Genomic DNA, 25,623 nt, shown 5'->3' on the forward strand with positions numbered 1-25,623 from the left:
TACGTTTTTTGGAAAAGAGTAGCATGAACATTTTAACTTCTTTCCGTCATAATCTCTCTACAAATCATAGAAGACACTGCTAAATACAATGAAAAAAAATCTTATCAAAAAAGAAATTGTCTGGCACATTATTAATTTATGAAAGAAAAATAATTTATTCTTTAAGGCACAGCTTTCCCAAGTAATTTGTATTGGCAAGAGGACAAATGTTAAAAATGGAACTTGAAAATTAGAAAAACAGTAAGAATATTTCCCCATTTTTTTTAAAACAATGAAAAACTGAATGAAAAATGAAAGCATTGAGACGGAATCAAAGACTCAGACCAAACAAATAGACGAATTATTGAATAAGTGAACAATTAGGTAAGTGAGATGATCACAGAGTCAGACCTGGAAGTAACCTCAGAGATCATTCAGTTCAGCACCAACTTTGACAAGAGGAAACTGAGGCACAGAGATGTTAAGTGACTTGCCTAAGATCACAAAGAGAGTGAGGAAAAAAACCAGATTTTGAACCCAAATCCTATGCCTCAAATGCATTAGAATGAGAATAGGTGTATGTGTGTATATACATATATGTACATATATATATGTATATATAAAGTATTGTCCCAGATATTTTCAGAGCATAGAAAATAACTGCTTATAAGAAGTACACAGCTTCTAAAAAACCTTTTTTTCTTTAAAGCCCAAACTATAAACACCCCAGGGCTTCTCATGATGTAATAATAAAAAGACATTTTTGGCATGACTTTTCCCACTTATCTGAATGTTGCTACCTTTACTATGGAATACCATTTGCTCACAATCAATATGGTGCATGTGGAGGGCAGGGGGTGGGGTGCGGGGTCGACATCAGGAGGGCTCTCAATGTAGTTTAAGAACGGATATGAAGAAATCGAGAGGATAACCAACAAATGGGAATGGCTGAACAAGTTATGGTAGGAAAATGTGATGGAATATTATTGTGCTGTAAGGAATAATGAAGGGGATGGTTTCAGAAAAACCTAGGATAACTTCTATGAACTGATACAAAGTGAAGTGAGCAGAACAAGGGGAACTGTGTGCATGAGAACAGCAATATTGTAATATTGGTTATGTTATGTAATATGTAATATTGGTTATGTAATATGGTCTTTCAAGATAATTCCAAAGGACGCATGATTAAAAAGGTTATCCATGTCCACATAAAGAACTAATGGACTGGCAATGAAGACTGAAGCATATGCTCTTCTTTTTCCTTTTTCTTTTCTTTTTTTTTTTTGGAAGGGAGGGGTAGGTAGAAGAAATGGGGGATGGAACTTGACTAATGCAAAAATGTTTTGCATGAATTTACATGTAATGGGTATTATATATCTCTCCTCCATGGGTGGGGGAACAGAGGGAGAAATTTCAAACTTAAAAAAATGTATGTTTGTTACTTGCATACACAAGTCAGAAGATCTTACACTGGGGTATAAATGACACTTAGTTACTATATTTCTTATCTTTCAAATCTCATCTGAGGATTTCTATACTGTTTCTTTTAAGGGTGACCCTTCTAACAAGGTTTCTTAATACTCATTCTTTCATCCTAATACCCCTCCCAGATCCTGAATCTGTTAGAGACAGTGGTTATAGTCCCATGAGCAATAATGATTTATTCTATGCTTGTCCTTACATCACTGAAGAGGTGGGAGAAACAGCAGATCTTAAGGGGAAAAAATTATAAAAGTCAAACATAAGGAATCTTATGGATTATGGAGAAATAACAAAGTAATATGACATGGTTATCATAGAAATTTACAGCTGTCTCACTTATGACTTTGATTAGGAAGTGGCAGATTATAGCTAAATAGAAAAATGTTACCTGTTTTATGGCTTGCTGGGCCAAAAATGCCATCTGTAGTGGATTGGGTTTTATTGCTTGCCGTGGTATATTCTGGTTGGGAGGATATCTCAGTTGAGGAGGATGAGGAGGGAGAACTGGTCCATTGGGTTTGGGGTTGTGATTTTGAAAGTTTATCAAGCGAGGAGGGGGCTGCTAAAAAAAACAAAACAAAAACACCCAAGTTTATAATATGTTCTTTAAAAAAATGCAACTTTTCACTGGAAATGAGAATGTCCAAGAAAAAAACAACAATAAGAAACATTTTACACTGAAGAAACTCCTTCATTATTTATGCGAAGTTGGTACAATTCCTGATGGGGTTATTATTTATCAGGTTTCCTGGAATGTGTAAAAACAGTTACTATTATATGATCAAGTTTTATGCCATTTTATACCAATTCATTTCTATAGTGCTTTTAGGTTCAAAATGTTTTTCTTTCAACAACCATAAGGGTTTATTAGCCCCATATGACAAGAAGGAAACTGGAAGTTTAAAGACATTCCATCACTTCTCCTCCCACATCCCATACACCCCCGCTCCCCCCAGTTTCTGATCAATGACTCAGAACTCTTGCTGGTTTGACCCAGACCCCAAGGCTGCTGCTCCTGGCCACCTTTAGGCTCTATTCTTGCAGGTGGATTCCCTGCCTGCCATTCACCCTTCTCTGGAAACAAAAATACAACCCACATACCACTCCATGGAAGGATGTATCGATCACTGGCTCTGACACTCCACTCACTACTCCTGTGCTTTTCCTGACAAGGTATCGTGCCTTGGTCACTGCTCCCACTTATGCTTTGTCCTCACTATGAGAAGATAAGTTCCTGGAGGATGAACACCATCCTACTTTTTCCATTAGTATCTGATTGCTCAGGACACTGATTGACACATACTACGTGCTTAAAACATACTTCCTTTTTTCCATAAATATACTAAAGATTAGAAGTGGAATATAAATTCAGGGCTGTTGGATTTAAATTAAGACATTCTTTTCCACTACACTAAGCTGCCTCTCTATGCAGTTTATACTCTCTTACCATACATCTCACCCATGAATGCACGCCCTGTATCTGGTCAATAGGTATTAGAATTTGTCTACACAGACATATACCTGTCAACCAGCATTTAAGTACTTATTATACGTGTGTACACACACACACCCACACACTCCCCCGAACTCACTCTCTCTCTCTCTCTCTGTTTTTACCATATTCTTAACTGGCAACCTGACTATTCGGTCTTTGCCTGAAGGGCCTAACTTGCATGGTTAGGAGTACTGTATGGACACCTCCACCTTCTACTCCGCCCCACAAGTATATGGACACATATGCTCAGGGGAATGTGAGTACACCTCATATATATGTACAGATCAGTATAACTATTTCTGCGTGTCCATACATTTGCATCTGTGGATCTAAGTGTAAATTTTGGACTACCCCTTGTAATAAACTGTTATTCAATAGCTCTTAATATAAAAAAGGAAGCCTACTGAACAAGTTACATAGGTTCCTTAACAGGAACATAAAAATGGGTGTTAATGTATTTTGCGCCCAATAAAATGCAACCATGAACAAGATATATTCTTCCACATCTGGCACTGTTAATGTTACTGAATCCTATAACCACATATGCTTAGTTAGGTTTTTGGTTTTTTGGGGTATGAGAGAGGAACAGAAAGGCAGAAGAGGGGAGGGGAGGCTATCAGTACATTACTCCTAACCATACCCTCCAGGCAAAGGCAAAGTAATAGCCTAACAGTCTAGAAAAGGATAAAAGCAATAAATGAGAAGAGGTAAGATCAGCAAGTGCCCCAGCTACCTTTATGCCCTAAGGGAGGGATGGAAAGGTACTGATTTGAAGGTCAATGCAAAAGATACATACAGACATTTCTTTACATAACTGTCTCTGTGTATATGTACCTTTGGAAACAAAAAAAAAATGGTAGAAAATGAATAGGAATGAAGAAACATGTAACTACTTTAAACGGTATAAAGAGAGTTAAAACTAGAGAAGGAAACTGTAACTAAAAAATAATTTTGTGTGTCTCTCCTCCTCCCCATTCCCCAGAAGAAAAAAACCAGGAACTTTCATTTGCAAAAAGAAAATTCTTTTTATTGCTTGAAGACACTACTAGGAATCTACTACTAAAGCTACCTTAAACTGGAAATGACAAGAGAAACTTCCCTTTTATTCAGAGGATCACAGAATTTTTAACTCAAATTGAAATTAGAGATCATCTAGTCCAACTGCTCCTTGTATATAAGATGAAAGTAAAGCTCCTAACATGCCATAAAGGTTACACAAGTAATAAATACAAGAAGTCAGGATTTTAAACCAGGTGATCTGATTTCCAAAGGAGCTATCTCTATACAACTCTAACGTATAAAGTCAAGAGTAATTCTCTTTTCTCAAAATCTTTCCTGAGGCTATATATATTAAGGGTAGTAACAATTAATTTTTGACTCTTACATGCAAAAATGTCCTTTAAGCTAGAATTTCTAAAGTTAATAAAAAACACCCCAAACATAAAACCTTTTAACCTAATCTAACAGGAGCATTGTCATTTTCAAAACATGTTCTAGAAAATTTTTTTGAAAAACTAGGACCTTTTATCTAATACCATGCTTATTTCAACGTGTCAATATGATTCTCTCATACACTTTTTGAAGTAGTATCTAAAAAGTGTTGTGATCTTTATCCAAATATTTTACAATATTCCTCATGTTTTCCTATAGATTGTTTCCCTACTATAGCAATTCTAGTAAAAATGGCAAATTTAAAGAAGCAAATAAATAGGCCATTAAATCCAAATGGTTAAACTAGGGCTAAAAATCAATAGCTCGTTTGCAGGGAAGTCTCACACAATTTGCAAATCAACAGTTTAATATATTGAAAATTTGGTGGGAGGGAGTCTTACCATAACCTGATAAGAAATGTAGTGTGTTCTCTCTCTCTCTCTTTAAGAGTGGTTAACACATTTATACTAGAGTAAGCTAAATTGGGATGGAGCTGACTTCCAAATTTACCTGATGAGAGATGGAAGGCTGCTGGATGGGCCCCTGCATTCTAGGGTTTGGTAACCCCACAGGTGCTGGCCTCCGTTGCACCTGCTGTCTCTGAGCCATTACCTGTTGCTGCATGTGTTGGAGTCGTAATTGAGCTAGGCTGATCTGTGTTGGAAACTTGGATAATTGGTTTGAAGATAAACCACCTGATGGCTGTGAATTCTGTTCCACCACAGGATTCTGCTTAGGCAAATGTGGCTGGCTCTCTTTATCCTCGATTACTAAAGAACCTGATTAAAAAGAAAATCAAATTTAATATTTTTCTGACAACTACTAAAACGGAATAGTTTTAAAATCTAAACAGGAATCCCACAAAATAAGTCCATTTATTTAAAAGCTACTATTGCAGTCATTTTACTGACTCACATTATCATCAATTCACTTGCTACATGATCATCCCACCTTTTCTGATCTATCTGTTCATCCAACAAGTCAGACACCCACTTCTTAGTGTACATTAACATTTTTTTACCCATGCTTGATTTCAGAAATACTGCCCTCAGTAGAAGTTCTTACTCTTACTTCATGAACTACTAAATATCCAGCATGGTTCAGGCCTGTCCTCATTTTCTCTTCTTTCTATAAACTAACAATATCAATAAAAGACTACTTATTCATAGGGTTTATTTTTCTAAGTAAATTACTGTTTCCCTCTGCATCACTATCACTAGTGCAACTATTATATCTATCCATATCAAAAATCTTGGGGGTTGGGAGGGAATGTACATGACTTCTATCCTTTAACTCATTACTCTTAATTTTTTTTAACAATATATCTATTTCCATCCTCCCCCGCCCCCCAGTTGGAAGTTATGAAGAGAATTCAAATCAATGTAATGAAGAAGGCTCTAACCATTAGAGGTGTCACCTGGTAGACAGGTTGACTGGAGAGGCCAGGAGTTTTTTCCCAGTAGAAGTACAAACAGATTGTGAATGGTCACTTGTCAGGGATGCTGCCTAAGGTAAACTCTGATTTTCATCTGAAAGGTATTAATCTAAGCAATCCCACCTTCACTTTGCACCTGGGTTACTGCAGTTAGTCTCCTAACTTGCCTCTCTGAGATATCAAATCAAATTTAAGCTTTTCTGTTTGGCTTTTAGGACCTTCCAAATTTCTTCCATTTAATTTCTTACTATACCTTGACATAGACTCTGAAGAGAGATAGTAGCATATAAAGCCTTTAGTATCTTTAAATATGCCATTCCCACAACCTGGAATAGCATCCTCAAGTTCATTGCTTCTTTTAAAATCCATCTCCTCTAGGAAGTATTCCCTGAAGAATCCCAATTCACCACTGGCCTCAGCACTTTACTGACAGTAATATAAGTATTTCTATCTATGGATGTGTTTCTGATGAAAGACTGGTGAAAGTGATTCACAGTGTGTATACATGTAAGAAAGAGACCATTTTAAGATAGAGGTTTTTAACCTGTGAGCCATGGATGTTGAATGGGTCTGTGGAGAGATGTCTGTCTGAATGAGAAAAAAATTAATCTTTATTTCAATATGATTTATTTCCTTTATAAGGAATATATTTTGTTGTATGCATTTGAAAACATTACTCTAGTCAGGGTATGGTGGTATACCCATGTAATTAACAGTTATTAGAGAAGCTGGGATTGGTGGATAGTTTGAGCTCAGGAGTTCTAAGCTGCAATGGGCTATTGATCAGGCGTCCACACTAAGTCTAGCAGTGAAAGGAGAACACCAAGCTACCCAAGGAGGGCTGAACAGACCCAGGTGAAAAAGCAAGCAAGCCAAAGGTCCGATATCTATCAGTAGGGGAATGGGGCCCACGAAAGGCTGATGAACTTGGGCCTGGGCATGATAAGAGGAATGGAGAAAGAGAGGAAGAAAGGGGCAGAAGAGGGGGAAAGGAGAAAAGATGGGAAAGAAACAAAATCAAAACACCCCATCTTATTTTGAAAAGGAGTCCATAGGCTTCACCAGACCGTCAGAGATCCAGGACACACAAAAAAGTTAAGAACCCCTTATTTATATCAATGTATGACTGTATCAATCTGTGTCTATAGTGACAACGGTCACCTTAAGCTTGACACTCCACCCCACCCCTACATGTAACTGAGCATGTATGTGTTTAATAAACGTTTACACTAAACAAATGTCACTAACTCTCAAATAAATCTCTGGGAATCTTAATCTTAAAAATCTTAAATTTTTGCTTAGGTTCCCTTCACTCTTAAGGCACTGTTGCTTTGTCCATAGATTGTCTCTTCCTTTTGTCCCTTACAATGTTGCCAGAATTTATTCTCTAGACACACTTTTCTTCCCCACCCTGCTTCTGCATCTGACATTAGCTCAGAGCACTGGAGCTAGACCAGAGGTTTTTAATCTAAGGTCTGTGAAACTGTATGTGTGTGTTAATATTTTGATAACTGGATTTCAGTGCAATTGGCTTTATTTGTATATTTAATACATTTAAATAATCATTCTGAGAAGCAGTCCATAGGTTTCAAACTACCAAAGGGATCATGAGTGAAAATTGTTAATAACCACTGCCATGAATGCTAGGGATCATTCCACTAGATAATATATTAATGAATTATAATACAACAGATCAGACAAATTTTTTTATATATAACATAGGCCAATAAAATTATTTAGAGGGAAATAATTTCTGATAACATGTCAGCTAAACAGTGGCAGGTAAAGTGGTAGACACAAATAGAAAGGAATACTTTACCTAAATTGAAAATATTTTGAGCCCAGAAGCTAGGATCACAGTGAAATTGAATTGTGTTATTGGTCACAGGTGAAGCATCACACCTGGCTCGAAGAAGATGCCGTAATCGATATGTGATCTAGACAAGAAATATGGAATATTAATAGTCAACAAACATACGTTAAGAATTTTTTTATCTTAAGACAACAAGGATGAAACAAACAAAGAGGTGTATACACAAAACTTTGGACTCCTCTCAATGCCAACCACTCAATCTCTGTCTATGTTAAGCTACTGAATCAACTGCCTAGATGGAAAAGAGTTCCACATAATGGCTGGAGTGAGTGGTTTTCTAGGTTCTTAAGAGCTTCCCACTATTTTCTCTCTTTTTCCCCCCTTCTTTCTCATGGTTTTCCCCTTTAATTCTAATTCTTTACAACATGACTAAAGAGGAAATATGTTTAATATGATTATACATGTATAGCCTAGATCATGTTGCATGCCATCTTAGTGAGAAGGGAGCAGAGGGAGGAGAAAATTGAAAACTCAGAATTTCAGAGAAGCAAAAGCTGAAAAACAAAAACAAATTAAAAAAGCTTCCCAGATATAAAGAAAAATAATTCATAATTTGAAAAAAGTAAGATATTTAAGTTTTTGAAAACTTAATATGTATTCAGAAAATATTTTTATGAATACAGAAATCAATATTCTAACTGCCTGTTCAAAATTTGAATGCATCCATATAGAATCTGGGGAGCACACATAGTACAAAATCCAAAATTGGGTGGGGGAAGAGGAAATGGTTCAGGAATCTTTTTTAAAAATTGCCCGATTAAAAATGGACATTTAAGAAAACTTTGGTAAAGTGGAACCTAAATGTTTGAAAAATAAGTATAACATATAATAAGTATACCTTACAAAGTCTGGCATTGGTATTTCCACCTGCCATAAATCTAATCTCCTCTCCATAATTCCACTGAAGGTTCTTTGAAGCACCAACTATGGCTTATAAGTAATGCAATGCTAAAAGGTGATTCTGTAGCTGTAGAGGTTTTCTCCTAGATGAACTCCTCTCCAACCCTGTGGGAGTTAAATCTTAAGTACCACTATGAAGGTGGCAGAGAAAAGAAGTTGGTCATGTAGCATTTAAGATGGAAAGATCATCCTTATGCCATAGCTATTCGAAGAGAATCACTACCCTTGGCACAAGGTAGGTAGATGAAGAGATGAAAGGGGGAGCCAAGTATGAATGGAAACACAGTGAAGTTGTATACTGTGCTTAAAGATAAAAGATATAAAATTAAGATATTTATCTATAGTAATTAAAATATAATACAATGCCACATATAGGAAAAATTAATTTTCTAAAAAATTAAAAATGTTTATTATCTTCAACTATTTGGAACATAATCTGCTGGGGAAACAAAGGTGGCAAAAAACCAAACAGGTAGAAATATAAAAGTATCAACTGTCTAGGAGTTCTTTATAGAGTAAAATGATATGCAGGGAGGAGGGGATTATAATTGATATAAATGTTCCTAGTTTTTGTGAATTCTGACCATTTTACAAATTTCTTCTACCGCATCATTGCATTTTAGATAGGAAATACCACAACTCCCTCACCAGGCGCTTGCTATAAAGCAGAGCTGTGCTGCTGCCACTCGAAACTGCCCATTTGGAAAAATGCATGACATGTTCCAACTGTTTGGAAAGTCCTGCCACTTCCTGCTGCTGCTGCATCAGTTTCATGCGGTGGTCCTTTGCAAGGCTCTGAAACCAAGAAAACAATTCTGAGTCCTACCTCTCACAGATGCTCTTCAATACTCTCCTATGCCCACACATCTAGGGCCTAAGCACCTAGTTAAGAGATAGTAAATATACCCCTTCACAATCACCAAACTGCCATTTCTCTCCACCCTCCCACCCTGCTCTGAAGAGCTACTATGCTAGAAAGGTGAAAAGGTAACCATTACCCTAACTGAGCCTGACACAGGGATGAGGCCAAGGAAAACCCTTCATACAACAGAGTTCTTTCCTGTATCATTTGGTGAACTCTAGAGGGAAGAGATGATCTCAGATAACCACTGGGGTCACCGCCTAAGTGTATGAGTTATTTTCCAAATGGAAAATCAGGCCAAGTTATTTCAGTCAGCCATGGCTGGGAGACTGTTTCTCTCAAAGTCTCATTGAACTGCCAGTATCATGACCAAGGGAAATAACAACTGAACGTGGATAGGTAGATAGGAACTTTTGTTATTAAGCTATTGCTAACATTTAAGTGCAATTCTTAGAAAAAGATAACAGGTCCTTATTCCTCACTGGCTTTAAGAGTGCTAATGGATATGGGAATGCATAATGGACATTAACACAATGTTTTAAGATTTATGACTCTAGAAAGCTTAAATGTTTTATTCTTATCACAAGTAAAAGGGTTCTGTGACAAATCACAAATCTCCATGAGCCTGGTTATCACTGCCATGTACCACAGGAGACCAGGTCTGAATACTTCCTTGGAAACTTACAGAACTGAAGTGTGACCACAGGACATAGTCTCCTCAAGTTTTTGTGCTTCAGACTTGTGGGGAGCCTCCGATGGAAATATCCCCACTGACACAGATTATGAACTCACAACACACATTCATTCTTCCAGAAAGGATGCTGGTGTATACATGTAGGAGTGAGGACCCAGATTTTCTAAGGTTGGCCTTCTATCCCTGCTTAAACTATCCTGCCTCTCATTTGTAAAATGGGGAGACTATCCTCTACAGCTCTTATCTCACAGGGTTGTGGTAAAGATAATATGAAATGAAAAACACTGAAAATCTTAAACTGCTATGAAAATCAGTTATTTTAAACTAGGTATCTAAACTAGATATTCTTAACTGTGATACATGCCTATGTATTTGAATCTTACTTAATTTTAAAGATCCAGCTCAGGTCCTACCTTCTACCAAGAAGCCTTTCCTTAGAATTCCCTCAACATTTATTTTCTATAACTTCAGAAGGCACTGAGGCTAACGGAAAGAGCTCAGGATTGTGGCAACGGATTCAACGTGAATTCTTGCTTCAGATAGTTACTACTAGGTCTGTAACCTGGGGGAATTCATATAACTCTCTGGGCTTCAGTTTGTTGCCCTGTAAAATGAGGATAATAATACCCTGCTTTACAACGGGGAGGAAAGCAGTTTCATTCTCCTTGGCTAAATCATTATCAATCTTCTACTCCCTTAGAATGGGCAGCCTTCAAGGTTCTGTGCTCTACCTTCATTTCTCTATATATACTCTACCCCTTGATAATCTCATTTTTGCTAGAGTTTAATTATGTCTATATGAATTACTCCCTAATGTTTATATCCAGCTCTGATCTTTTACCTGAATTCAGGTCCACACTGTACTGAACCCTTCTAGGTTTCCTACATGCAGCACAAACTCATGACGTTCAAAATGTGATTCATTAAATTCTCTTCTGACCAAACACTACTTCAAACTTCCTAGCTTCTACTGAGTACGATCATGCTCAGTTTTGAAGCTTGAGAGTCATCTCTGACTTCTATCTCATGCTTCACAGTTACCAAGCACCCTCAAGTACGCCTATTACTCTTTTGTTCTCCACTTAATACAGATAACAACACTCTGCTCAGGCCTCCCTCTTGCCTGGACTATTATAACAGCTTCCTATTTAATTTAGTCTTACTTTCCCCGCTTTGCCTCTCTCCTGCTCAAAAACCTGTAGGAGATTCTTGCTGACTTTAGGATAAAATACAAAAGTCACAACTATGTACCACACTGTCCTAATCTGGTTACTATCTTGTTTTGTTGCTGACTTTCACATGGTCTTCTCTCAAATTTCACCTTCAATGTCCTGTCTCCAATGCATTCACCGACCAACTTCACAGATTGGAAAGTATAATACCTACCCACAATCTCTCTTTAAGGCTGAGCATAGATACTAAATCCTTTCTGATCTCTCTAGTTTTGATACTCTCATTTTTCAATTTCTGTTGCACTATTTTTTTTGGTATTAACACACATTATGTTATAATCTAATTCTACTACCCTACCCCTATCTTAATTATTCCCTTGTTCTGAACTTCTAAGGCTCATAAAAATCAAAATGTAATACCTTGCTACAATTCTAAAACACTGGATAGCTAGCAATGATCCTACAGTAAGTTGTTTGTACTTAATAATAAACAAATAAAAATCACAAAATTCACCATTCAGATTGGAATCTAGGCTTTGATGAATAGAAAAGCCTAATATGACCAATACTCCCCATACTCAGTCATATATACTACAAACAGCTAACCCAAATATCTGTATTTTTGAACCAATGCTTCTTACTGACCCTTCTTTCTTTTTCACCTTAATCACTAAAGAATGGAAGTATTAAGAGAATAAAGAGGCATTTATGGGCTTTGGGTTAAGGACCTTAGATAATTAAAATTTTGTAAGTTATTAGCTGTCAAGAACTGGTTTGTAACATTTATGTGATGTTGGAACTAACAATTATATTTACAGCAGTGTGAAATGCTGCTTCCAAAATTACACCATGGGATCCTTGAGGTAAAGAGCAATCCTCTAGGCTCTCAAGAGTGCCAAATATAATTTCCATTAATGAAATCTCATAAATATTGCACACTGCTAACAAATTTTATTAATGTTACTCAGTTGTTCCCATTTGTTAAATTTGAAAGATTAATTACCAATTTTTACTTTTGCAATGTGATTTCTTCATTCAGATACTATTAATGGGGAAAAAGACGAAGGTGGGAAAGGCTCTGTTTAAAATGATGATGTTCAACCATTCGCAAGCAAAAATAATACAATGTATTTCACTAAAAGATCAAACAGGAGTAATTGTACGTACAGAAATTATTCAAAGTAAAATGTCTAAATTAAAAACTTATAGCTTCACCATGACTAAAAAAGTAAATATGATTTTCTAAAGCTGATTTAAACTTCAAGAACTCAAAGGAATGTATTTTTCAAGGGTTATACTATCTTGCAATTTTAAGAAACTTAACAGCTTACAAAGGGTTTTTACAGAATCTTAGAGCTACAACACACTTAGTCACGTTCATACTCACAAAAGTCCCCATGAAGGTGAGCTAGGTATTAATTTTGGTTATTTTCCAGAGGAGAAACAGAAAGACAGGTTAAATGGTCACACAGTTAACATGACAGAACTGGAATTCCAATCTGAATCTAGCACTATTTCCATTGGATAGCATGATCTCAGGAAAAGGCAACTTACCTCAAGCTGATGCAGTAGAGCTTTCCCTTTTTTGTTTATTTCTACCATCAAAGTAAATATAGCAACTTTAATATCCTGTTCCACCTGCTTTTGATTCTGATTTACTTCAATTATTCTGGGAAAAAAAAGGAGACTGGAGTCTAAAACTTAAAGATGGAAAGAAATTGTTGAAACTGATTAAATAACTTAAGTTAATTCAGAACATTTCCAGCTGCCAAGAGTTAATCAACTTGAGAACATATGTGTGCAGGCTAAACTATCCATGAGAACAAAACTCAAGTATTTGAAAGACAATTATAAATTAAAATTATAACACAATCATGTAAAAGATAATAAAAGGTTTGAGATTAAATTTTGGATTACATGATCACGATGACAGTCACAAATCAAGAATTTGGCTAAAGGAAAGCTAACCACACTATGTTATAATAAATGTAACAGTTTATCACAAAGACTGAGGAAATGGCCCTAAAGAAGCCTAAATAAATCAACTCACTTCTACTAAAGGCACTAGAAAGACTAATTTGCCAGACAGTAGTCCCTAGGGTATTTTACCTCAATCGTTGGATTATGAATCCCAGTTGATCACAAGCAATAGGCTTTAAGGATTGCCTCTTTTTTTTCCCTTTGAGACCACATGGGTCACCAAACTGATTAATAATAGCTGACCTCTACGTCTCAAGCACAATGACCAACTTTTTGTTCTAATTGGCTGTTAATATCTCTAAGAGTGTTACATCTGGAATAAAGAATATAAGATTTTCATGGTGGCTGAGATAGGTGAGGAAAAGCGAAATTATATTTGATGGGTTTGCAAAAGCTGAAAAATAGGTAGGCTTGCTAAGATAGGGAAACGAAAGAACGCTTCACAGATCAGATGAGCAAATGAAGTTTTTCCTGCCTCTCAATTTTAAGAAAAATGGGAAATGTTTTTTATATTCTTTAAAGAATTCAGATAGTTCTTCACAAAGGGAAGCTGGAACAAGGATTACAAAGCAAGTCAGGCAGACCTGGTTTCCAGTGGAACCTCTGTCACAAACTGACAAAATGGCCTCGGGCAAGAGATTACTGACCAACTCACGAAGCTAATAGTTTCCTCACCTGGACTTTCATGTAACAACGAAATCGCAGGTCCAGCCCCTATCCCTAAGGAAGAAGAAGAATCTTAGAGAAAAGCACATAGAGGCAAAAGGAGCAAGTAATTGGAATAGCTGGAAGAAAAAAAATTTAAGGAGTTGATTGCTGAGTGGGACAAAGTGGTGAAACAAATAGGATAAGAGTGGGAGGAACTTGGGAGGTTATCTAGTTCAATGCTCCAGGTTTTTAAAAGATGAGAAAACAGTTTCCTCAAGTGATTTTCCTAATGTTGCCTAAATCAGAAGAGAAGTTACAGTGTAATTTGGGGTTCTTGTTAAGAATAAGGAATGGATGTTAGAAGGGTTTATCGAGTTCTTATGATGTGCTGTGTAAATTTTAATCAGGACTTAGGATTGAGATATAAATACACTTAACTCTTCCAAACAAAAAAACAAAACCAAAACAAAAAACAAAGCTCACCCAGTCAAACAACAGGAAAATTATGATATTTCTTGGCATAAAACAACCAAGTGATTTATCTGGTTCCAAATGTAGGCTGAACTCTTGCAGAAAAAGGTGAAAAGACTCTAAGAACATCTTTCCAGACTCCAGGTTGTAAAGAATAACGATGTATTTCTAAAGGAAATTAGAGGCTTTAAAAGGGGAGGAAAAAGAGAAGATTGGGAAGATGATCTCCATCAGAAGGTTAGAGTGGAAAAATTTAATACAACAGAAGAAGGAAAAGCAGAGTTGTATATTTATAGCTAAAAACCCCATTTGAGACTTAGCCTAGAGGAGGGAGGCAGAATGCACCAAGAGTAACTACCACTACTCGAAAGAATGATGGAGTAGAAAAACAAAAACAGGTGAGAGACCATCCAGGAAGAGTCAAAGGAAGACTCAAAGGCATGGCTGATAATTCCCTTCTCAGAAGTACTGAGGCAAATGTCAATTTGATGACAAAACAGAGTACTGTCTTCCTATGACGGGAATGTAAAATACGACAAAGAACAAGACTTATCAAAGCAAGTAAGACTAACATTCACTTCTGGTGATGCATCTACACATACAAATGACATTGGTAGAAGGAATCCAGTATTGTCAAAGATTAACAAGTCTTGAATAAGGAAATGAAGACCACAGGGATACAGGTTATGTTTTCCTCACTGTTGTTCAATGAAGGTAAGGAATGTTGAAGAGAAAAACTGACTTGGGATGTGAACAGCTGGTCAAGAAGGAAATGACTTAGAAGAGAATGTGGAATTCTAGACCACAGCGGATGATATAGGTAGGATGACTAATTCTTGGCCAGGGAAGGAAAACACTTAACAGAGGCTGGTAAAAATACCTATCAGTATCTTACCTGCTGGGGGGAAAAAAGAGCTTTAAACTGAAAGGGTTAAAAGATTAACACTGTCTAGATGCAATTACAAAACTAAAGATGACAGTAGCAATAAAAAGAAACAATAGGGGAAGCTAGGTGGTGAAGTGAGTAGAGCGCTGGCCCTGGAGTCAGGAGGACCTGAGTTCAAATCTGGCCTCAGACACTTGACACATGTACTAGCTGTGTGACCTTGGGCAAGTCACTTAACCCCAATTGCCCCCCCCCCAGGGAAGAATAGTAGTAGAGATTCTCATTAAGTTCATAGGAGATAAAACCAAAAAACTGCAGCCAGTAGTATAACCCGCAGCTTCAAATATCTATATACAAATTGCCAAAGTGAGTAGAAGTCCTAATAGAAGGAAGCAAATTTGACCTCATAGGTATCACTGGGAATTCATAGGATGAACCCAATGACTGCAATATGACTGCATAGGTATATCTTATTTGAAAGAAATAGCATAAGTGAAAGGGGGATAGAGGGTGGGGTAAGGTTTCTTTGAAAAGAGGATGAGGAAATCCAGGAGAAGTCCTATCTAGGAAACGGACTACATGTAATTGAGCAGATTTGTGGGAAAATCAAACAGAAACAATTGCCATTGGAGTGTACCACAAACTACTTGCAAAGAAAAAGCTAAAATATGAACAGTTAGGAAACAGGTCAAGAGCCTTGCATTGAGACATGATATAATGATGGGCATTTCAATTATGCGGCTATTTAGTGGAATTCTACCAAAAGCAGAAGAGCAAATATCTTCTCATCTTGACTTAATTATAATTTCATCATTCAAAGGATGAAGGAAATCAACAAGGAGAAATTTTATTGTGGATCTTGTTTTCTCCTGTATGTCTGCTAGGAGGCAGCATAACGCACAATGCACTGGGCTTGCAGTCAGAAAGACCAGAGTTCAAATTCAGCCTCAGACACTAACTAGCTAGCTGTATGACCCTGCGTCAATTACTTAACCATTATTTGCTTCAGTTTTCTCATCTGTAAAACGGGGATAACAGTAGCACCTATTTCTCAGGTTGGATGGTGAGGAACAAATGATGTAACTGCAAAGCATTCAGCATAGTACATGGCACATAGTAAATGATATTACCTATTATCAGTAACAAGCAGGAACTGGTTGCCAATATGAACATGACAGGAACACTAGGAAGAAAGTAATCACTTCTCTCTCTATTGTTTGTGATAGAGAAGAGAAAATTCAGGCATAATTGGACACGCATTCTTAATCTTGGGGGTGGGGGAGAGAGAACAGATGACAAAGACTTCAGAGAAAAAAATTAAGATTTCAAAACTAAATTTGACAGGGGAAAGTCTACAAGATAGCCCAATATGGATGTGAGATGCTCACGAATTTAACCTTGCAGGCACAAAGAGAAACAATTCTAATGAAAGGTTGGGAATTGTTTAAAGAGAATAATATGGCTACAAAGGGAACTTCCCCACTACTTCAGCTTTGAAAAAGAAATGTACAAACAAAATCAATCCCTATGTGTCACGCATAGTTAAGAGATGCTGGGGGATACAAAAATGAAAATGAAATATTCCCTGCCCTCAAGGAGTTTTCATCATCTCATGGGAAGAAGGAAATAAGGGCAAGCAGTAGGAGGAAGACCACAAGAGCATGCCCCAGGCTGGAAAACTATGAAATGGGGCTAGATTGAACTGAGGCTGACGAGGAACAAACCTGCGGCCTCGAGGCCTTCTAGTTCCTCAGGCGCAGCATTTTGACTGTCCCAAGTTTTACAAAACAAATCCTTTTATTGAGGGGACTTGTAACGTGAAGTTTGAACTCAGTCAAAGGGCCACACTTGAGAACCTTGAGGGTCACATGTGGCTTTCAAACTACAGATTCCCCACTCCTGACCTAGAACAGTGTTCAAGTGGACAACAGAAAGCTGATGGAAATGCTCAACTCTTGATCTGGCTGCTTTCTTTGGAAAGAAGAATGATTTTTATTGAAAATTAGAGAACAAATAAATGGCTAACGTGGTGTACGATACCCAAGATAAGCAGCAGGGAAGGCAAAAGAGACCCTCACTGCCCCCTGAATTACTTGGAACAGATGAAGTTCATCTTTGTGTAAGGAAAGTTTGGCACATACAACAGGCAATCATGGTCACATCAGCAATAGCTGAAAAATTGTGGCAAATGAAAGAGGTACTATCGCACTATAGAATGGAGAGATGACACCTGACACATTGGTGTGCCATTCCATATACGTTCTGGGGACCAGAGTGGAAGAACACTAATAAACTTGAGAATGTTAAAAAAAAAATGCAATGACCAAATGCTAAAGATAAATACTCTGCAGGGTAAAAGCCAATAGTCGCTGCTCAAGATATTTCATATAATTTTAATATGAATCAGCACCATTCATAATTTTCATAGAATCTATAAAAATTTTATTAATTCATAATTTCAAAATACAACATATAAGATTTCATTTTATTCACGACACAATTAATAATTTGTTTAATTTCATAAATATGGATTCCCTTCATTCATATAATTATAAAACCAGCATTTCTTAAAACCTTTAGCTATACTTCATGATTTATTCAGTTTCACAGTGACTGATCTATTAGGAAGTAGTGTTTACACTCTTACTTCCTTATTTTTTCCTGCAGGGATTGGGTTAAAATCACAATACCACTAGGAATTTACTGAATTTCAGGAATTTAATGTATTAGGACTTTTATACCTTCTGGCATAATCTCATTTTGTAATTATAGTTCTCATCTTCACATGGAAGGTGCAGAAAATTGCCTGAGGACCAAGAACTTTTGAATTGCAGTATCCTGTATTATTTTTTTTCAAGAGGAAAAACAACCAACCAAAACACAGCAATAACAGATTTTTCAAAATTAAATGAGTAGCTATATACTCCTCTCTAGTTTAAAGAGCCAATTTTATTGTATGACTTCAAACTGGTTAGAGTATATGGGAGCTTCCATTTGCTAAGCTGTATGAGTTTTATTTTAGAGAATTAAAAAAGATATTTTTTTCCTTGGGTTGGACACAAGTGGCTAGCAACAGAAGTGGACAGATAGAAGGTCTTTTAAAAAGAGCACACACACAACACACCCACAAAACAAACACCCAAATGTTATTGCTTAATGAATGCTCATCTGAAAGGTGGGTGAATGGATGAATAAAAAAATGTGACACACTCAAATTAGAGGATAAAGAATTATGAATCTTTATATTTAAATTAAGGATATCACTACTCTAAATATCAAAAAATTGCATTAATGTGTCTTAAACAACAAAGAGATCTTATAACAACATAAACTAAATCAAAATGAATCAACAAAGTATGGATGAAACAGATTTGTAAAAAGTTTCAATACTGTGTAGCTTCCCTCCCTCTTTCACCACCAATATTTCCAATAGTGTTCAAATGCAACTTTACTACACCTAATTTTTAGAGAGAGAGAGAGAGAGAGAGAGAGAGAGAGAGAGAGAGAGAGAGTGTGTGTGTGTGTGTGTGTAACTATAAATACAAATTCTCTTCCTGGACTGCTATGTGGTACATCGGATCTGGGTCTGGAGTCAGGAAGACCCAAGTTCAAATATGGCCTCAGATGCTTCTCTCATGCCTCAGTTTTCCCATCTGCCTTGAGATAAATGTTCTTTGACAAATCTGAGTTTACCTTTCTGGTTTCTTAGCCTAAAGCAGACTTGCAAAAACAAAACAGAAGGCCAGATAAAGCAAGAATATCTCATTTCTGGGGAACTGTGCAACACAAAACAATTTGAACAGCATGAACAAGTAGGTATTGCTGCAACTGTGAAATTTAATTTTAAGAGCTATTTACAAAAGTTTTAGCAATATCACATGGCAAAAATTAATGAAAATAATTACCTAAAAGTTACTATAGATTGCAAGATAATATTTTTATAATAAAATGATCAACTAATAGTTTATTACCTGTTTTGAATTTGATTTCCAGTAAACTTTATGTATTTTGTTTTTTCCATTAGCTTAGTAATTAATGTATCTATGATCACTTTTTGATTCTGAAAAGCTTCTTCAATAAACTGATATCTGAAAACAATAAGTAAATCGATACATTAAAAAACTCGAAATGATTTACAACCAAAACAAATTCGAGGAGCAAAGACAAAGAATGATATGATAGTTTACAAGTAAGGATTATCGAGTATTTCTTAAAAGCATTAAAAAAAAAAACTTCAGATCATTTGTTTCTGTAATAAACTGCTACTGGTGTGGTAAAAATTATATTTAGACTAATTACAAATATACTAGACTCATTATTACAAGAAGTTGGTCAATTTAAAATAGAAAAAGCCAAAATATGAAATAAAATCCAAAATGAAATAAATTTATCAGTTCCATTTCAGAGAATGGCTTTTTTAAATTTTTTATTGATAGGGTAAAACATGATGTGGCAGAGTCCTCCTTTGGTAAATCAATTATCACTTTACCTTAGTCCAAGGAACCCAATATACTTATATATATGATCTCATCTGACCTGGTTGAATTCTCTTATCATCTCCTTGATACCTAAGCCAGCTAAAGTGAACAATCAGAATAAACTTGAGGGAGGCCTGAGTTACTAGTTTCTAGACTGGTACTGAAATTTCTATGGATGCTGCAAAAGGAGTATCTTCTACTAAAAGTAAACATTTCAATACATTTCAGTATTGAGAACATATTTAAATTGACTTATTAGGGAGGAGGTGGAAGGGGCAGGTATTCTTCTTCAAAGGCACACCAGAATTAGTAGCAAAATGTTTAAAATTTACAAATATAACAGAACACTATCATGTGGTAAGAACTGATGAAAAGTTTCTGAGACACCACAGAAATTATATAAACTGATACAGAGTAAAGTAAGCAGAATCAAGAGAACAACTGATATTATATAAATTGTTCTGAGACCAGGTAAGCAACACAAAGACCTAGGATTAACACGATAACCAGCCACAATTCCATAGGACCAATTATTAAGTATCTTACACACCTCTTGACAGTAATGTGATGGACTTAAGGTACGAATGTAACATATGTGGGAAATTGTTTTCCCAGACCAGGGGTGGGGAACCTACAGCATTGAGGCCTCATGTGGCCCTCTGGGTCCTCAAGTGCAGCTGTTTGACTGAATCCAAACTTCAGTGAAGAAATCCCCTCAATAAAAGGATTTGTTCTCTAAAACTTGGACTTAGTTAAAAAAAAAAAAAAGGCCACACTCAAGGACCTACGACTCCACAGGTTCCCCACCCCTGTCCCCTTGTTTCACAAGGATTTTCTTTTTCATTGGGAGAAGACCCCAGGAAAAAGTTAAGAGGGAGGGAAAGGTGGCAGGGAGAAAACTGTTCACTGAAAAAGGTATTATTAAATCAGTATGCATGCTTGTACATATGAACATATGTTATCTAAAATTATTCCAGGGTTACATTACAGGGCATAAGAAAACTAGAATATGTCTACAAATATGTCATAATAAACTGATCTATAAAATTTCAAAAGACAGAAATGAACTTATATGTAACCCACTAAATCTTACATCTAGTTCTCAGATTCTCTAAGCTCTCTACACGTGAGAAATCTAAACCCCCTACCCACAATTATTATAGTATACTACATCACATATAGCTGACTGGCAGCAGAGTATATATTGAAAGTCAAGACTTCACAGAACCTCAGAACTGCAAGGGATGTCAGAGGCATTCTAGTTAAACCCAGGCCTGACATCAAATCGCTAACATTATATACTCCAGAAGCAGTCTCCATCTTCTATAATCCATGGGGGAAAAACTCACTAAACACCTTAACAGGAAGCTTATTATCCTTTTGGGCAGCTCAGACTATTATAAAGGTTTCCTTATGTGAAGATTCAAATTTCCTCCGTAACTTCCACCTACCCTCTGAGACTAAGCAGATTAAATCTAAACTCTTTATCCAAAAGCTTCAGTATTAAAGACCATCTATATCCTCCAATCAATCCTCCCCCCAACTCCCCAAAGCTAATTATTTCCCAAGTCCTTGAATGACCCTATCTCATTCCATACTCTCATCATCTTGGTCATCATCTCTAACACTCCTTTCAAGCACGTTGTTTTCTAAGCACCAGTGAGGAAAACAAAAAAAAAAAGGTTATGTTTTATGAAAAATATGGCACCCTATACTTCACCTAATACTCCAGGTTTGTTCAGATCAAGGCAAAGAATAATGGGAATACTGCCTCTGAAATTTTGGAAACTATGATGCTCTTAATGCAGATTAAAATAGCATTAGATTATTTAGTTGGCCATGTCATACTGATGATTCATATTGAGTAGACAATATACTGAAACCCACCATCTTTTCCAATAGGAAATAATATTCTTGTGCTTGTAATGTAGATTTTTTGCACCAAAGTGAAGAAGTTTACATTCATGGGAATTAAATTTGGTAGCAACTAATTCATCCTGTTGAAATTGTTTTGGATCCTGACTCCCTAAAAATACATCATTCACAAAATGCAAAAGCATGCCATTAAGCCTTTATTAAGTCACTGAAAAAGAATATTGATCAACACAGAGAAGAGAGAGGATCCCTAAGGCATTTCAATAAAGATTTCCCTTTATAATAACCAAATTGCTGAATGCTATATAGGGTGTGGTCAATCTGAATCTAGCCTATTATTATTAGCTAGCACACATCTCTTGATCTTCCGCATTAGGATTACATGGGGGATTTCTGAAAGCAGCCTCCTGTTTTTGTTAGGTAAGCATGGTGCCACTAGTCTTGATGGGGCTGAGTTTGGCTTTCTCTATTTCTGGATCCCAATCCAAAGCTCTCCATTACATCATAATATCTCAATTTGCTTTACAGAGTGGTCAGGTCTTAATATTTATCTGTAAATAGAACCATACCTTTTGTTCATTTACTGCTGGCTTTGAACTGAGAAGCAGGCCTTGTGGAGTGGTAGATATAAAAAACTTCAAAGCCAGGAAGACCAGGGTTCAATGAGGCTTCCTTCAGACACATTATGACTGTGTGACCCTAGGTAAGTCATGTAACCTTTCATTACTATAGACCAGAGGTATGTGTGTGTGTACTGGGGGGGGGGGAGATGAGGGTAACCACAGCATTCCTGAGGGCAGCCTGAACCATTAAAATATAATGGGGAAATACTTTTAGAAATTAATTAAAAAGCAATATAACATGGATAAAATTACTTTTAAAAACTAAGTCAATACACAGAGATCCTTATGTGTAGATTGGTGGCCACCTTTTCTATTTGCGTTTGAAACTACTGAAAAAAAAAAGCCACAAGTGGGATCTTTTAATAGACTGACACTAAAAACACTTAAAACTTATGGTGAATTCCTGCAACTGCAGGCATAATTTAACAGGGCCAACTTTATCTGAGTTGCTCTAGGCAACTACAAGATAAGTTGCAGAGAAGGTCCTGAGCTTCACTGGTAGGAGAGTTTCATCCTCTGGGAATTCCCAATTCCAGTGAAGTCAAAGGTCCAGTGCCTATTCCCCCCTTGACTTTGCTGTTCTTGTTCTTTTCCTTCCTTCAATACAGAACTCTGTGCTATTTCTCAAAGCAAAGAGCTTCATTTCTATAGAGCATTAGAAAATAGGGCCTTGAATCTCAATAGAAGCTGAACATCTTTGAAATCACTGGAATTTCTGTAAATTGTCTTCCTTCAGATCAGGTGGGCAGGACCCCATTTCCATCAAGGAAATCAATGACTCACAGAGAGAAAAGATAGCTCAAGTCATATAAATAAAAACTTAAACGTAGTCCTACGATTCACTTTCAAAAATAAACATTTCAATCATCGTCTGCTTCTTAAATTAGGAAGACATGAAAAACCAAAACATGCAACCAATAATAGCTACACTTCAATTGTAGATTACAGCAAGCAAAAAGAGTAAGAAAAGAGGGAAAAACAATGTGTGGGTAAAAAAAGGAGCCAAGAGAAAAACAGACATACAGAAACATTTTAAAAATAAGACAAAGAGGGGAAAACACAGAACCCAGAAAACAAATATCAATTTTTCCTAAGCAAGTATAATTTATTAATCTTTACATTAAAAATCAAAGTAACTTCTGAATTAAATGTGTAAGTATTGTCACGTTTCTTTCTAGGTTGATCTTGATTCATGTGAACTCTAACAATATTGGTCTCCTTGAAAGGCCTTCCATTCCATCCTTCCCAGTAGTGGAAAAATTTTCTCTTAAAAAATTTAGGGTTCATTACAATTCCTTTTACAAAGAAAGAAAAACTCAACAAGTGATCTTTTAGTATATTTGCACAAAAACATGTCAGGTTATGCTGAACTCCTAAGACTGCAGGCATATGTTAATCACATAGTGGTGCTTCCCTACTATAGATAGATGTAAATAAATGAAAGGCCAAAGGCACTGTATGCTGTATTAAACATTTTAAGTTACATTGTCAAGTAGAAAAATAGTTTTGAGTATTAGGTATTGTTATTGTGAGATTTATTTTGACAAATGAGATTTTAATCAAATTGTTTTCTACTTTCCTTATGTTATACATAATTTAATCATACACTAGAAATAAAATTCTTTTTCTGGTGAAAGATCTTATATACAAAAGGATCACTGAAAAATTGGATCTGGCTATTAGTTGGTACTTTGTATTAACAAATATTTCTTGTGAATTTATACATAACTGGTAGCCACTGTCTATCTTTTATCAAATTAACTAGCTCCCATGTTCTTTGGTCTAACTTGCCTACAGCTAGATACTCTTCTTTATGTTCCTAATATAAAAAATAGCCCTAAATTTGGAAATGCAGAAGGAAATGAAATGCCAAACCTTTAATAATGAGTTTAACCACATTCAACCATGCTGAAACAAATGGCCAGGCATAGTGACATGACTACCTGCCTCTAGATAACGTATGACTCTGATTGATTACCTAGTTGATTATTTATAGCATCTATAATATCTGCAGAACATACAAAAGGGAGAACTGGCCCTGCATATCCATGATGAACAAGTCAAAAAATTTGATTGAGTGTTATTTTAATGAGTATTTAGAGGCACATAGAAATTTACTATTTAAAACTGCATATATGGAAATTATGTTATTCTAAGGGATAAGACAAAACCTTAGTTTGAGTCTTCATTGAAAAAGTCTTTAATTGGACTCTTAGGTTCTAGTCTTAAACAAGATCAAGAACATAATGCTAAGTAGATAGCAGGTACTTAAAATCCTTATTGGACTGGCATGACAGCAGGGAGACAAAGAGGAGGGTTTACTGTTCAACTGGTATAAACAAAAACACATTACTATCAGGCTTTCATCATATGCGGTTATGCTTAGGGAGCCATGATTTGACATATGAAAATCATGTTTCAGAATAAGATTCTAAATTTTTAGAAAATTTCTAATTAAAATACAACTGTACCTGGAACAAAACAATGATTATAGCAAGTAAATTTAATATAATCTGATTTTAAAACTCTATTTGGCTTCATTCAGATCACACTTGGATTACAAATTTTAAAATACCTAAGAAAGATGATAGCAAACAAAGGAAGCATACCAATTCAGTGGCCATTTTTTTAATGGACCGCTTTAACAAGAAAGACAAAGCCTGCACAAAGCAGGAATTTATTTTCTAACTAGATTAAATATTCTAGCTCTATCTCAATTACATATTACTTTATGGTTACCTATGTTCTTTATGTTCTAATAACTGGCAGTCTCGGCACGTCAGTTTATCACAGGTCTCACAATAGAGCTTCAGCTGCTCCTTTTTATGATAAGGGCAAAATACTGGTCGCTGACTGGTCACACCAACAGCTTCTGTAGAGACAATAGGAGTTAGAATTTCTATTAGTAAAAAGGGAAAAGAGAGAGGAAAAAGTTTATTACACTACTATAAATCAAGTAGTTAATTTAAACTTTGATCTTAGTAAGATGGTTAAAAAAAAAAATTCTCGAAGATGGCGGCTGGAAAGCAGGGACTTGGGTGAGCTCCCTGCTGGTTCCCACCAAAAACTAAAAAAAATGGTTCTTAAATTCTAGAACCGCAGAACCCACAAAATAGCAGAGGGAAGCAGGGCTCCAGCCCAGGACACCCTGGATGGTCGATGCGTAAGGTCTATCATGCATGGAGCTGGGAGGGGAAGGGAGTCGAGCCCAGCGTGCATGGCAGCAGGACCAACCAGACCAGGAGCTGGGTGGAACAGGCCCTAGCACCCTGAATCGGTGAGCTGGGGCAGTTACCAGATTTTGCAACCCACAAACACCAAAGACAACAGAGAAGGTTA

The 25,623-nt window shown here is 36.3% G+C and overlaps 1 protein-coding gene across 3 annotated transcripts in view; it reads right to left on the minus strand.

Annotated features, from left to right (window-relative positions):
* The window catches only part of TRIM24 (tripartite motif containing 24), a 120,944-nt gene that overhangs the window by 23,847 nt on the left and 71,474 nt on the right, over window positions 1-25,623 (minus strand). The window contains exons 4-10 of one of the 3 annotated variants that reach the window (XM_036759465.1): window positions 25,024-25,156; window positions 19,280-19,396; window positions 12,878-12,992; window positions 9,244-9,390; window positions 7,642-7,759; window positions 5,000-5,166; window positions 1,850-2,023 (exon numbers count right to left, since the gene is read on the minus strand). In XM_036759465.1, coding sequence (XP_036615360.1) covers window positions 1,850-2,023; window positions 5,000-5,166; window positions 7,642-7,759; window positions 9,244-9,390; window positions 12,878-12,992; window positions 19,280-19,396; window positions 25,024-25,156 — 971 coding nt within the window. Of the gene's footprint in view, window positions 1-1,849; window positions 2,024-4,897; window positions 5,167-7,641; window positions 7,760-9,243; window positions 9,391-12,877; window positions 12,993-19,279; window positions 19,397-25,023; window positions 25,157-25,623 lie in introns of all 3 variants that reach the window. The other 2 variants (XM_036759464.1, XM_036759463.1) reach the window with 2 other exon arrangements.

This window comes from Trichosurus vulpecula, chromosome 5 (assembly GCF_011100635.1).
Source record: "Trichosurus vulpecula isolate mTriVul1 chromosome 5, mTriVul1.pri, whole genome shotgun sequence".
In the NCBI taxonomy this organism is placed as follows: domain Eukaryota; kingdom Metazoa; phylum Chordata; class Mammalia; order Diprotodontia; family Phalangeridae; genus Trichosurus; species Trichosurus vulpecula.